The following is a 15,749-nucleotide window of genomic DNA, read 5'->3' on the forward strand; positions in this document are numbered from 1 at the left end:
AAGAAATGGATAATACACTTGAGATTATTCAGTTAATAGGCTCAGAGGCCACTTATGCTTCTTCAAGCATGTGAGTAGCTTGTCAATAGGAACTAGCAATTCATCTCTGAAGGGGCCAGAACAAATGGCTGATGAAATAAATCAGTGTGAAAATGTAAAGGTTCTTAAACTTTAGTGTTATAGTTTAAATTTGGCTGTATTTTAAAATCACCAGGAAAAACTTTTAAATTACCAATGCTGGGGCCCCATCCGAGGACAGTTAAATCAATACTTCTGTAGCTGGAAGCCTGGCATAGTTTTTAAAGCTACTGAAGTGATTCTAATGTGCATCTGTGTTTGATGTAGTGCTCTAGAGAGACATTGCTTTAAAAAAAAAAAAATCTATCTAGGGGTGCCTGGGTGGCTCAGTTGGTTGAACATCTGACTGTGGCTCAGGTCATGATCTTGCAGTTGGTGAGTTTGAGCCCTGATTCAGGCTCTCCACTATCAGCGAGAGCCCTGCTTTGGATCCTCTGTCCTCTCTCTCTGCCCCTCCCCCGTGTGTGTGTGTGCACGCACACATTCTCTCTCTCTCTCCCCCCCCCCTGCCCCCCCACACACAAACTTTAAAAAAAAAATCTAATGGGCTAAATGGGTGATGGATAGTAAGGAGGGGACTTGTTGGGATAAGCACTGGCTGTTATATGTAAGTGATGAATCACTAAATTCTACTCCTAAAACCATTATTATACTATATATTAACTAACTTGGATTTAAATAAAATTTTTAAAAAGCTAAAAAAAAATACAAAGAATCTAGGGGCGCCTGCCTGGCTCAGTTGGTGGGGTATGTGACTCTTGATCTCCGGGTCATGATTTTAAGCCCCACACTGGATGTAGAGTTTACTTAATAAAAAATAAAAAATAAACTATCTAGTTTTACATTAGGGACCAAAGTCAATGGAAAAGAACATAAGGCACGCTCCCACTGCAGTCTATGAGCAGGAACAAATAAAACTAGCTGTCACTGGTAGGAGCACAGTGGAAAAGCAGCAATCAGTATGTGCTAAACTATGAGAGGTCATGAAAAGGTGGGCTTGTGCTGAGCCTGAGACTTTCTGCAGAGGCTGTTAGACATTTTAGAAGTTTGTCACAGAAATAAAAGACATTCCCTGCCCACAAAAGGAGGTCAAGTGTTAGTTTAGCAAACCAGCTAGTACCAGCCAGCAGGCCTGGCCAGTACAAAGGATCTGAAGGCTTTGCTTTACAACACAAATCACCATTCTCAGCACAGGGAATACAGCTGTGAACAAGACTCATACTGTCTCAAATAACTGACAGTCTGTTCACAATTAAGTCAACAGCCAATTACAAAAGAGTAATTGATGAAAGAAATGAAATAAGGCTGGTGAGATAGGAAGATGCAGTTGTTACAGAGTTTTAAGGGTCCAGCCGAGTTGTTCAGTCTAACACAATAGCCAATAATTCCTGGTCAAAGAAATGGTATGAAAGAAATGTATAAGAAAGATTATTTTATGGGGCACTTGGGTGGCTCAGGGGGTTGGGCATCCAACTTCAGCTCAGGTCATGATCTCACATTCGTGAGTTCAAGCCCCGCGTTGGGCTCTATGCTGACAGCTAAGAGCTTGGAACCTGCTTTGAATTCTGTGTCTCCCTCTCTCTCTGCCCCTCCCCTGCTCATGTGCTCTCTCTCTCTCTCTCTCTCTCTCTCTCTCTCTCTCTGTCTCAAAGATAAATAAACATTTAAAAAAGAGAGAGAGAAAGAAAGAAAGATTATTTTAGGGGCAACAGGCTGGCTCAGTTTGTAGAACATGTGACTCTTGATGTTGGGGTCACGAGTTCAAGTCCCACGTTGGGTGTGGAGCCTACTTAATTTTAAAACAACATTTTTTTTTTTTTTAAGAAAGACTATTTTAGAACTTTTGGAGGTTGAAAGAGACATAGTACAGATGTAGAACAGTTAGAACACCTACAAAAGTCTAAGAGTCGAGTGGAAATGGGAAACGAGTGGTTTATAAAATTTCCAGTGAAAAAGATAACAGCTTACATTACATAAGCATAAATAACCTAATTGCATTTTTGTCATTAACAAATTAGTACTGGAATTCTATATTGTACTTACTGTATGTTTGAGACTAAGTACCTCTCTTGTGTTCTCCATTAATATTAATTGCTGTCATAAATCTTCATGTGTTTCACAACTGTGGGAGAACTTCTAAAACTGGATGTCAAATTAGTGAGATTATTAAAGGTCCAGGTCTTTTTCAAACATTCGGTTGTTTGCTTTTATTTATAATTTCATACAATCCCATATGAAAAAAAAATTACTCTGTCAAACAACCTCTATGAAAATGGTAAGCCTCTATATTTCTGTAATACACTAAAGTCAATGTTCTTTTTTTTTTTTTTTAAGTTTATTTATTTTGAGAGACAGACAGCATAAGCAAGGGAGGGGCAGAGAGAGAGGGAAAAAGAGAATCTCAAGCAGGCTCCGTGATCTCAGCAAAGAGCCCGACATGGGGCTTAATCTCATAAACCATTAGATTATGACCTGAGCCAAAATCAAGAGTCAGACGCTTAATCACCTGAGCCACCCAGGCACCCCAAGTCAGTGTTCTTATTTGAGAATCTGAGCTTATGTAAATCTTTTTATTAATCAGAACTAAATTTTGTGTCTTTGCCTTCAAGTGAACAAGTTTTAAAATGTTCATATGTAAATGATCAGCATGCAATTAATTCCAAAAAATTCACTGCTCTTGTTTGGTCAGTTCCATAACCAGCCACAGAGTAAATAGTACTGAGTTATTGGGACATACAAAATTGTAAATGACCAGACCCTTATGTACTTGAGTTAAGTCTGTATTATAAGTCTGCATGTGTATTCTCACAGGAGACTAAAATGTGGGCATGCTTTCAATTCCTGCAGTCTGTGATTTATGGAGGCACATAGGTCAGGAGTTTATTATGCTGAAAATCATAATAACTGTTTTGTTTTGCTTTTTAAAATGAAGTGACCAAAGCATGTTGAAAGATAAATGGGTGAACCATTTTGATTATGCTTTTATTTCTATTAAAGATTAAATATTATTGCTGAGTAACCAGCCATGCTAAGTATTATGGTATTAAAGCTGAAGTAGTTTGTAAGCTGAGAGCCCTTTCTTTCCTCTGGGTTTAGGTTTGTTATTAATCAAAATGTTGGACTTGTTTAGTGCAGTGGTGTATGAAACAAACAGTTGAAAAAGACAGCTACTTTAATTTACGGCTTTCTGTTTTTTTCAAATTTGTAGGAAAATCTGTTCCTCTTTGTGGACTTTGTGCTGTTGTTCACATGTCTAGAGTTCATTTCTTATACCAGAGCCAACTAAATCCAATAGTTGCAAGATACTCTCGTGGGATAGAAAGGAGGAAGGTGCCTATTTGGTTTTAATTGACAAGTTCTGGCAAAGCCATTTTTGAAATGTGGACAGTCTCTACTAGAAATGGATATTACAAAAAATCCATCTGTATTTTTGGGCAGAGAGACCAATAATTTTAGAAATATATATATATATATATATATATATATATATATATGAATAAGTTAACTAAAGACAGTGGTTTTTGTTTTTCACTATCAATATGGGAGTATTGAATGAAATTGTTTTAAAGGGCATGTTTTGAGCTACTTCCTGGTTTTGGCTTAGGTATCTACACAAGAATCACTTGCTAAGCACTTACTGAAATGCAGTGCAGGATCTGGACTCCCCATGATGTGTGGTAAAGGACCTTAAAAAGAACATCCTCCCACCTTTCTAAACTTGTTCCTCATCAGTGGAAGTACACTTAAAATTCCTAAAAAAGTATACTTTGGGGAATGCAGCACAAAATGTAAGAAGTATCTAAGAAAAAGGCCACCTCTCACTACCTGAAACAAAAGGTTTAATTTACTACTTAACTAAGGAAGAGCTATGCTTTTAGGCACAGTCTCTGAGCTAAATGGGTTGCAAATCTTATATAGAGTTTTGGGATCAGGAATTATTTAGTGGTTGACATCAGCCTCAGAAGCCCCATTACTCAGGAGAGACTGTCAGTGATTGGCTGGCTTTCAGAAATGTGTTTACTAGACTGAGTTGACCACTGATTGGCCAACCTTCAAAATCATAAGGCTGTCACTGATTAGTTGGCTTTCAGAGGTGTGTTTACTGAACTGAGTTGTCACTGGTCATTTAGGCCTATGCAAATCATTAATTTATTAAATCCAGTTTGTGTTTCAAACCGGGTCTAGTAGTCCCTTGTTACCATGAATGTAGAATGATGAGCCTTTTTCTACGAGTTGAGATTGTTTATTCTCAGAAGCTAATACTTAAATACTGTAGGAAATTGAAAGGACAGGAAAATCAAACTCTGAGGAATCCATTTAAATAAGCAATGATCCTATGATGCATTTTTTTTTCGTATTTGTAACATCTGGGATTTTATTAGTTATCTCCAATTGAAAAGTTGTAATCAATACCTATGAATACCCTATTTTCCTCCTCCCACAAAGAATCTACAAATGTATCTTACTAAATTATATGATTATCTATGATAAAATTGGTGCTTTTTCTTTGTTACCTTAATTCAGAGCTCTTTTTTTCCATTTCTTCCATTAAATATATCTGCTCTTTTTTAATGAAGATAGAAACAACTTAAATTGGAAACAGGAAGCATGGGCTTCATTGCCACCACTCTTAAAATTTAACAGCATGGTTTTTCCACTGCAGTTGCTATGGTAAGGAGATAACTATACTTTCTGATTTTCTTTTTGTTCTGTTTGGTTGTTGGTTGGGCTTTTTTGTGTGTGTGGATATAGCTGCCATACAGTATCACATTGGTTGGTTTTAGGTGTACGATATAGTGATTCAACTTCTCTATACATTGTGCTATGCTCACCAGAAGTGTAGCTACCATCTGTCACCATGCAGCACTATTACAATACCATTGACTATATTCCCTTTGCTATACCTTTCATCCTGGTGACTTTTCATTCCATAACTGGAAGCTTATACATCCCATGTCCATACACCCATTTTGCCCATCCTCCCACCCTCCTCCCCTCTGGCAACCATAAGTTTGTTCTCTGCATGTATAGGTCTGATTTTGCTTGTTTATTGATTTGTTTTATTTTTTAGATTCTACACCTAAGTGAGATTATGTGGTATTTGTTTTTGTCTGGCTCATTTCAGTTAGCATAATACCCTCTAGGTCCACTCCTGACACACAACTTATGACACCTTTTCTAAATAAGGGTGTTTACTAAAGCAAGAGAAGTATAAGTCAGCAGTTCTGATGAATGATATGGCATGTTCATGTATTGAAATGAGTTATGAAATTTGGTGTAAGTAGTATTATTAATAAGTATAGAAATGTGAATGTGATTTACCTCATTTAGTAAGTTAAAGTATATTCTGCGTCATCTACATAATAATATCACTTGTACTAATTGCATTCCAGTAGTTTTTCTCATATAGAAGTGTTGGGAATGGTAGTTAAGACTCAACTTGTCACCCCTGTAGAACAGTAGCTACTGAACCCTCAGTAACTGCAGTATCACTAATCTCGTAACTTTTCATTTGCCACAAAATCTTTTCTTCAAAATCTGAATATATCCATGAGAGTTTGTCGCATAAGTAAACTTCACTCAGCATATGTGCTACTTGCAGGGAAAAGGGGTGGGGGATCTATGCTATTACCTACTGCCCAAATCTCTGCTTATTTAGGGAAAAATAAATTAATGTAATATTTGGGTTTCATCGGAAAGTTACAATGGGTGTATCGGGAGTGTTAATCCTATAGGCAATTTAGCCCTATCAGCTGTGATAAAAGTGCTGAGTATGCCCATTTTTAAATTGCTTTTATAATGAGTAGGAAAAGCCTTAGAAGTTTTGTTTATATGTCAAAACTGAACTTTTCTCTTTCCAAATTCATTCAACTGCCTTGAAATCTGGTCTTTGACTTCCCTATTTATTTCTGACACCTCCTAATGGGGGCAGAGCTAATCACTTACATATTTCCCGGCTGCTAAGGATAGCCAGCTTATGACCACTTACGATTCAAGTACATGTTGATACCTTAAGACCAGTAAGCATTTGATAAAGTGGGAAAGCAGGATGGCTAAATTTGTTGTAATCAACAGTAAGAGGAGGAAATTAGTCCATGGAGCCATGCCAAAGCTTAGTTTCATTTTGCACGAAAAAAAATAATTTTTTTAACCCTGCAACTCCCCAGAAAAAGGATCATAACACCATTTGAACAAGAATTTTCTTAACACATTCCTGACTCTTGACCCCTTCAACTACTAAAAACAGGATCAGATAGGGCTGGTTTGTTAGGGGTTTTGCTCTGCAACCCTGCCCACTCTGGCTAAGTGAGTGTGCTCTTTAAAGGAAGCTGGCAGAACGGTCTCTTAGTTGAAGGAATACCCTGGGTAGAGCTCTTTTAACCTCTCATCCAGGAAGGACCTTCAAGTGAAGACGGAGGCAAAGAGACTCATTACTAAAAATACAAAGCAGCAGGACCAAACTCCAGTCATGTTTTTCAAATTTAAGTGTTTTCTGAGAAGTTGGTTTCCATGTGGTATAAGCACCAACAAACAATAAACCCATGTTGGTGTTCTGTACCCTTATGGTTCATTATGCCAAGGACAGTATAGTATAAAATTTCCACTTTCCATTCTCCTGCCAAAATCACTGAACTGTCTCTCTCCCTTTTCAGGATGTCACATGTACTTCAGTTTGAGGATAAAAGCAGAAAAGTGAAAGATGCAAGCATGCAAGATTCAGACACATTTGAAATCTATGATCCTCGGAATCCAGTGAATAAGAGAAGACGAGAAGAAAGCAAAAAGCTGATGAGAGAGAAAAAAGAAAGAAGATAAAATTACAGTCATGATAATTAGGTAGAAATGTGCCTGCAATAAATGGCCTTATAACAGCCGTTGTTCCCAACAACATCACTTAAGGGTGTGAAAAGAAGTATTTTTGAACCTGTTGTCTGGTTTTGAAAAAAAATTATCTTGTTATGTAAATTGTGGGATGATGTAAGCAAATGCTTTTGGTTCATGCTTTTTTTTCTGTAATTGACTTTTTCTATTGCTAAATCTGAAATAACTTTCCTGCCAGTTTACATGTTAACCATTTGTAGACTGTGCCAGCCTGTTTATGTCTTTTTATCCTAAAATATGCGAAGGCTTTGTTTTCAAGACTTTTTATAAGAAGTTTCTTTCAAGAAAGAGTATTTAAGGGAAACCTCCCTGGCATTCTGTTACCACAGTACTGAATTTGGAATAGAATAAAAATTATATACATAAAGATTGATTTTTGTTGTTGTCGTTTTGCATATAAATATCTAAAAATAGCCAAATCAGTAAGACCCAGTAGCTTCATGCCTTAAAGCCTGAGGAATCTCCAAGGGAATATTGTCACCTGCATCTAAGCCAAAGCCTGGGTTTTATAGACGTAATCAAGACGCTAATACACTAAATAAGGTCAGCCAAGCTTACTGCACACCCTGGCCCAACAGCAGGCCTCCTGCCCACTCCTCTGCCCTTTCAGCATAGCAACAAGAGCACATGCAGAGGTGACACTAGCAACAGAACTATCAAGAATTTAGCTCTTGATGACAACCACTCACACTGGTTATTTACTGTATATTATCTATACTAACTCAGTTTTTCTAGAATCTGATTCCTCAAATAATACCTCAGGCTAACTTTCGGTTACCTAATAAAACCTCACCAGCCACATCTTTCCAGGTAATGTCTCATCGGCTCTCTTTTCCCAAAAGTAATCCAATAGACTTTCCCTAGAACACCTGTTCTCAAAATGTAGTCCCAGGCACTACAATGCAGTGGCAATAGCATTACTTGGGGACGTTAGAAATGCAAATTCTTGGGGCGCCTGGGTGGCTCAGTCAGTTGTGCATTTGACTTCAGCACAGGTCATGATCTCCCAGTTCATGAGTTTAAGCCCTGCATCAGGCTCTGTGCTGACAGTTCAGAGCCTGGAGCCTACTTCGGATTCTGTGTCTCCCTCTCTCTCTGCCCCTTCCCCACTCATGCTCTGTCTCTCTGTCTCTCACAAAAATAAATGAACATTTTTAAAAAATTAAAAAAAAAAAAAAAAAAAAGAAATGCAAATTCTTGCCAGACTCCCCACCACCATGACTACACTTCCAGATTACTGAATCTGAAACTTCGAACCCGGAGGGTTTATTATACAGATTGCTGGTTTCACTGCTGATGATTCAATTTTGGGGGCATGGCAGTATCTAGTGAAGTTAAAGATAGGCATATCCAGTTATCCAAAAATTCTAATCTTAAGTCTGTCCCCTAAAGAAATTCTCACAACATTGCTCAAGAAAACCTGTACTAAATATACACAAAAGCATCAACCAAAGAATGGATAACTAAGTTGTTGTATAGCCGTACTATGGAATACTTTGTAGTGGTAAAGATCAATAAACAAGAGTTATATGTGTTAGCTTATCTTAAAAATAATGTGAGGGAGGGGCACCTGGGTGGCTCAGTCAGTTAGGCAACGGACTTCAGCTCAGGTCATGATCTCACGGTCCATGGGTTCAAGCCCTGTGTCAGGCTCTCTGCTGACAGCTCAGAGCCTGGAGCCTGCTTCGGATTCTGTGTCTCCCTCTCTTTCTGTACTTCCCCCGCTAGCATTCTGTCTGTCTCTCTCAAAAATAAATAAACATTAAAACAATTTTTTTAAATAGGATGTGGATATGACATCTTTATTAAAAAAATAATAATAATGTGAGGGGCACCTGGGTGGCGCAGTTGGTTAAATCTGGCTCTTGGTTTCGGCTCAGGTCATGATCTCACAGTTCATGGGATCGGGCACCACATGTGCTGTTAGCTTGGGATTCTCTCTCTACCCCTCCCCTGCTTGTGCTATTTCTCTCTCTCTCTCTCAAAATAAATAAATATACATTTAAAAATAATATAATGGGGGAAAAAAGGGAACCATCTATATAAAAATGTAAACAAGCAAAACAGCATTCTACTTTGTTTATGGATGTACACATGTGGCAATGTGTGGCAGAAGTATAAAAACATGTATGAAAATAGTGGTAACCTCTGAGGAGGCACAAGGAATATATAAGGGGCTTCATTTGTAATAAGGGAGATTGTGGGTACTCAGGCCTATTATTCCCTCTCTACATTCTAGTATCCCTGAAATATTTCATGTTTTTTCCTTTATGATCCTTTATAGAATCTGAGATGAGAAAACATAAGGGGCTCCCGATACTAACAAGAACACTTTCATTTTTGCTTCAGAAGTAGGACAATGTTTCAAAGAGGAGGAGAGGGTATGATATGGGAGTTCTGGAGAAATGTCAACCCACTCAAAAGCAGAGTGATCAGACACAAACCCACCAAAATATAAGCCAGTGTTTGGAAGCGTGCCATCTTCCCCTCACCACAAAGTTATAACATCAGTTGTTTCACAGATATTCATAAAGTTTCTGTTGGTTATTATGAAATGCATTAGCACTGTATTTGTTTCTATCAAAGAATCCTATAGGTTTCTCTCCTGTTTCTCCCTGAATATCTCCATCTTTACCAGTGTACTGTATCCCAACAACAGAGGGGACCACAGAGCTCCAGAGCACAAGCTGGAAGAATGACATTTGTAGGTATAAAGAGATAACAAAGTGACAAAATTAAACCCTCAGTTGGTTGAATGCTCCTTATCCTGCTTTAACCACAAGGAGCAGAAAGATATGAAATTTCAAAGATTAGATAGAATCCCATCAGAAAATTTCACCATGAGAATAAAATTCACTTTTAACTTAATAATAACAATGTTTTAAAGCTTAAAAACTTAAATAATCTATTAAATATGATATTTAATGTGCTTATAGTAAAGTCTTTGGAAATGTCACAGGAATGTGTTTGGGCCAAAAAAAAAAAAAAAAAAAAATCAGTTCAAAAGACAAAAAAACAAAAACATGTAAGAAAATTAGCCTTTATGGGTCATTCTAATGTTTTATTTATTTGGGTTTACTTTTATGTGTCTTGCCCTAGAGATATTACCCTGAAACAGTGAAGTTTATTAACAATTCTTGTTCATTGTCTATAACAATCCTGGATTTTCTGAAGAGCAAAAGGTCCTGGCAATTTTTTTCTCACTTTCTGACCAGCCATTTTTTTTCACTTTGGTTAAAGCTGTTGGCAAGGTGAAAGTTAAAACTAACCCTAGACCTCTCCTTTGTCAATAGGTAATTGAATTAAATACAGATCTCTCTACAATTTTTAACAGAGTAGTATCAAAACATACATTGTCACATGCCTCAGCTTTCTTTATGCTCTAAAGCCACCCAGTCAGTAATACATCTGCCGCATTTAAAAATGGGGACACCATAGAACAAGGTCACTAAAACGTGTGAGATGAGTGGTTTGCTGCTGTTGTTTTTAGAACAAGTTCAATAAGCTATGGTGTCCTTATCAAACTGTCACTACCAAGTTTCTTGATAGGATCTGACGTGTGAGGTACATAAACCTGTTCTGTTGTATCAGTGTGGCCTGTATGGGAAAGGTTAGATGAATGCAGAATATTGCCCAAACATGCTGTTTAATCTTAGTGATAACAAGAAAAAAAAAAAACAAAAAATAGAGGTGTGAAGTGAGTTACCATTGAGGGTTGTATCAGTATAAGCAATTTGTATTTAGGGGTGTAGAGAAGTTAAGAGGGGTTACATTCTTTAACACTGTCATTCACAAAAAAAAAAAAAAAAAAAGCAAGCAGGTCTGGTTTCTCTATGGCTTTGACTCCATTCCAGTGACTCTACACAGTTTATCAGGTGGTACTACTTCTGCTTACTAGAAAGCAGTAAGTTTTCCTGCCACACATATATTTTATCTTCTTTTACCTTTTAATGAAGCGAAGTGAAACAAAGGCCATATTTTAGAGAAATCCTTTTTCATAAGAATTTGATGAAATTTTAATTCCAAGAGAAATAATAAAACACCAAATCTTACTAAGTTGGGTATTAGAAGTCCCTTGCTTATAGAAAAAAATACTCATTTATTCCCCAAAATGCCCCTCACCAAAGCCATGCAGGAATACCTTTGTCACAGGTGCTAAAAGTTTCATTAATCCCAATGCAGAACTACAATCAGCTCCCAAAATAAATGGAAAGAAAAAAAAAAGCGCTGATTTGTAGCATATGCAGATTTCCATGATGTAAATACCACGGCTGACTTTAAGCCACCAAAGGAAGCCCCAATACACAACTGGTAATTTTTCCCATTCTGTTTCACCAGGAGCTAAAAGCTTATATATTAACTCTTGCATTGGCATTAAAGAACTCACAAAAGCTTTTAAACTTTTTCCAAGATCACAATCTTCATATGTATTTCTATTTTAAGATTACTTCACATAATTTGGTCAAGTTCTAAGTTCTAGTAAGATCTGCACTCTATGTTTTTATGACTAGTTTGTATCTTTAGATTCTCTTTCAATGGAGTTTTCCAAAGCCACATGGCTCACATTTCTTATTCCCTCTGCCTGTCATTTTTGCCTCAGTCACATGTCCAACTCAAGACGCAACCAAATTTCACAGCAAAGAAGTAGCGGGGCAGGAAGGAAAGAAATGGAATTATAGGTTTTCAATTATTCTCTAATAAGTGATAACATATAAATTCATCTTTTAATTTTTTTTAAGGTATTTTGGATTAGGGATGGAGAATCCTACCTGAAGAGAAAAGAAGACCGGCTTCTAATTAAAATGCAAACAGAAGTCTGGTCTCTCCACATCTGCTGGGAATTATTCCTTTAAGGTTAGATCATGGTATTCATGTTACTTGTTCAGCAAAAACAACTTCTAGAGGCTTTCTTTTTAGCACCACTCAAAAAGAAGGTATTCTTGGTCTTTTTGAAAATTTTTAGTCTCTCATCTTCATGATGCCAAAAAGAGTAACTGTTGCTAATGTACAGATACTTTTTAATAATCAAAATAATTTTGGGGCGCCTGGGTGGTTCAGTCGGTTAAGTGCCTGACTTCAGCTCAGGTCATGACCTCATGGTCCGTGGGTTTGAGCCCTGCATTAGGCTCTGTGCTGACAGCTCAGAGCCTGGAGTCTGCTTCAGATTCTGTGTCTCCTTCTTTCTCTCTCTGCCCTCTCCCGCTCATGCTCTGTCTCTCTCTCTCTGTCTCAAAAATAAATAAACATTAAAAAATTAAAAAAAAAATTTTGAGAGGAGGAAACTCTTCACTTCCTCCTATATTTTCTGAATTTAATCTAGTTGGAGCTTCAATATTCAAATGTTTTAAAGACAATATATTTGAAATATGAAGGGTATCATGTGTAGAGAATAAATGACTATTTTAAAGCAGAATATATTTTATGGCTAGTTCTCAACAGTCATGAGTGAACTTAAAATTTGTGAGTTTCCTCTTTCTGATGTGTACAAATTATTTCTTTTATTTGCAATTTCTGAGGAAATATTTTATCGGGGGTAAGAGGAATATGACCATTTCATCTCTGTTCTAAAGTTGTACTGTCTTATCAGTGTAAATGAATAGACTAAGAATGGATACTATCTCCCAAGCAACGAAAGAATTCAACAAGTGATTTTTGAATTAATTTAGACAAGTTATACATGATACTATGTGAGGCCCAGATCTGCTTCAGAGTGAAATTTCATAATTTCATTATATGGACTTCATGTCCCATCAATGACATGTCCAAAACTACACTCTCCTCTGCAGTTCCTAGCCTCCTAGCCATGCCTCCACCAGTCCCACTTCACCCATAGTGTTACTATCTCTGCTAAGGGCAATGCCATCTTTCCAGCTGCTCGGGATAAATGTTTGGATTCCTGTCTTTACCTCACTCCCCACATCCATTCTGTTATGACATTCTGTTGATGGTACCTTCAAACTATATCCAGAATTTCACCATTATTTACTACTTCCCACCGCTACCACCAAGGTCAAAGGGACCATCAACTTGCACATGGACTACAAATACTAACTAGTCTCCCTGCTTTACCCTTGTTTCCCTGTAATTTATTATTAACAGAGTAGCCAAGTGAAACTCTCTAAAACAGAAGTCATATAGTTATACTTCTCCCCTCAAAACCCTTCAGTAGTTCCCTCACTTAATTCAGAGTAAAAACTCATATACCCATAAAAGCCTACAAGACTCCAGATAATTGCCACCCCTACCCCTTAACCTCTGACATCCTCTCTCACTACCCTCACCATTGCTTACTCTGTCCCAGCCACACCAGCCTTCCAGCACTTCATCAAATGAGCTGGGTGTGGTCCACCTCGGGTGCTTGGTACTGAATGGTCCCTCCACCTGAAACACTCTCCCCAAGATGTCCAAATGTCTATCTCCCTCAGCTCCATCAAGTCTGCTCAAATGGCACTTTCTCAAGAAGGCCTATAGTAACTGCTCTACTTTCAAATTGCAACCCATCTCCTCCCCATATGCTCAATCTTTCCAAATCTCTGTCTCCCATTATATTCAATAATACTATGAACACCTAAGCACTCTGCCTCACTAATATACTTAACCCTTTTTTTTTTTTAATGTTTATTTTTGGAAGAGAGAGTGCACATGCACACGAACGGCTAGGGGCAGAGAGAGAGGGAGACAGAGGATCCGAAGCAGGCTCTATGCTGATAGCACAGAGCCCACAGAGGGTTCGAATCCCAAACCGTGAGACCATGACCTGAGCCAAAGTATGATGCTTAACCAACTGAGCCACCCAGGCACCCCCAATGTATTCAACTCTTACAAACAACCTATGTAGCAGAGGCCCTTATTATCATTATACAGAAGAGGAAACTGTGCCTTAGAGAGGTTACTCACTGACTTATTATCAGCTATCTCCTATCCTAGAGGGTCCTCCATGAGGACAAGAATTTTTTTCAGTTTACTTTACTATTGTTCTAGTGCCTAGAACCATGCCTAACAAATAGTAGATACTTAATAAATACTTGTTGATGGGGTGCCTCAGTGGCTCGGTTGGTTAGCAGTCCAACTTCAACTCAGTTCATGATCCTGCAGTCAGTGAGTTCAAGCCCCGCATCAGGCTCTGTGCTGACAGCTCAGAGCCTGGAGCCTGCTTCAGATTCTGTGTCTCTCACTCTCTCTGCCCCTCCCTAATTCGTGCTCTGTCTCTCTCTCAAAAATAAGCAAACATTTAAAAAAGTTTTAATAAAAATAAACAATACTTGTTGAATGAATAAATCAACCAAGTACCTTTTAAAAAGTATACAATATAACATTATTCCACATTTTATAATTTAAGATCGCCATCATTTCACAGAGTTAGAACATTTTTACATTAAAAATAAATGAATGATTCAACCTCATCTCAGGGACAGCTCTAACATTTGAATAAATTCAGCTTTAGGAAACCTATTATATTATCTTTTTCTCCTTTTAACACAAGACACTTTATCACAGATGGGCATTGATCCACAGACCAATTTTGGGGAACCACTGGTGTGTAGGGAAACACATTTCTACCCATATCCCTTGAGCACGTGCTCTTTAGCTTTTATATTTTTACTTGTTTATTTTAGAGAAAGAGAGAGAGCACACATGAGCAGGGGCGAGCAGCAGAGGAAGAGAGAGAATCTTAAGCAGGCACAGAGCCAGATGCAGGCTCAATCTCACAACCGTGGGATCATGACCTGAGTCAAAATCAAGAGTCAGACACTCAATCAATCGACTGAGCCACCCAGGAGCCCTGAGTACCTGCTCTTCATAGAAAGCAATATTCTAACTCCTGAGACTAGAAAGAACTGAGGGCTAACACATAATATGTAGAAAGTAAGGCTATAAGGTTTCAGACCAGCAAGTGATTTAGTGGGTAAATGGTATAACTTCCTAATATGTTTTCTTTTCTCTCACATGGGAACAATAACAGCTGCCTTTCCTACCTAGCTGTCACAGTAAGAAAGAATAGACATGAAAACCAAGCTCTTACAAAGCTTATAATGATAAGAGCAAAAATTTAACGGATAGTTTATGCCAGAGACACCCTTCTGAGCACTTTATCTTGAGTAACTCTTTCAATCCTTATAAACAACTCTATGAAGTACGCTCTATTATTATCTCCAATTTACAAATGCGGAGGATATCTGAGGCTTAGAGAAGTTAAATGATTTGTCCAGGTTACACAGTAAGTAGAGGAGCTAGAATTAAAAATAAGATTGACTCCCAGAATTTCTGCTCTTGGTCAAGCCACCATGCCTCTCACTACACAAGCCAGACTGTTTTACAGTATACCTTATATGTGCCTATAGAGTTTATAATCTAGGGAGGCAAAGGGGGAAGACAATACCCAAAAATTAAAACACAGAACACAATGATTTGACCTGAAACAAATTATATATGTAAAAACTAAGTGGATGCTAGAATGAACCAGGATTTAAGTTTGGTGGCATTAATCTAGAACTGCTTCATGACAGACAATTTTGACCATAATATGGAAGGAAAGGGGAACATGGCATCGAGAAGACAGGTCATGTTTCTGGTGGAGAGGACATTGTGCAGACAAGCTATTAAGATAAATGTAGGAGACAGCAATGTGTCTACATAATGCCAAAACATCTGGTCAATTCAGTTAAAAAAAAATTTCTATCAATGTAGTGAATTTCTTCAGTCAATCCAGATGTTTGGCATCTTGTAGACAAAACATCCAGATGATTAACTGAAGATCTGACAGAGTTGACGGGATTAACCAGATGTTA

General features: G+C 37.8%; 1 protein-coding gene across 2 annotated transcripts in view; it reads left to right on the forward strand.

Moving 5' to 3' along the window:
- Nucleotides 1-7,333, forward strand: part of CWC27 (CWC27 spliceosome associated cyclophilin) — a 196,689-nt gene extending 189,356 nt beyond the window's left edge. Inside the window, exon 14 of one of the 2 annotated variants that reach the window (XM_045494468.1) lies at nucleotides 6,732-7,333. In XM_045494468.1, the coding sequence (XP_045350424.1) occupies nucleotides 6,732-6,894 (163 nt within the window). In that variant the 3' untranslated portion in view covers nucleotides 6,895-7,333. Of the gene's footprint in view, nucleotides 1-4,655; nucleotides 4,675-6,731 lie in introns of those variants that run through there. The other variant, XM_045494474.1, reaches the window with a different exon arrangement.
- The last annotated feature ends 8,416 nt before the right edge of the window (nucleotides 7,334-15,749 follow it).

Source organism: Leopardus geoffroyi, chromosome A1, assembly GCF_018350155.1.
Source record: "Leopardus geoffroyi isolate Oge1 chromosome A1, O.geoffroyi_Oge1_pat1.0, whole genome shotgun sequence".
NCBI lineage: Eukaryota > Metazoa > Chordata > Mammalia > Carnivora > Felidae > Leopardus > Leopardus geoffroyi.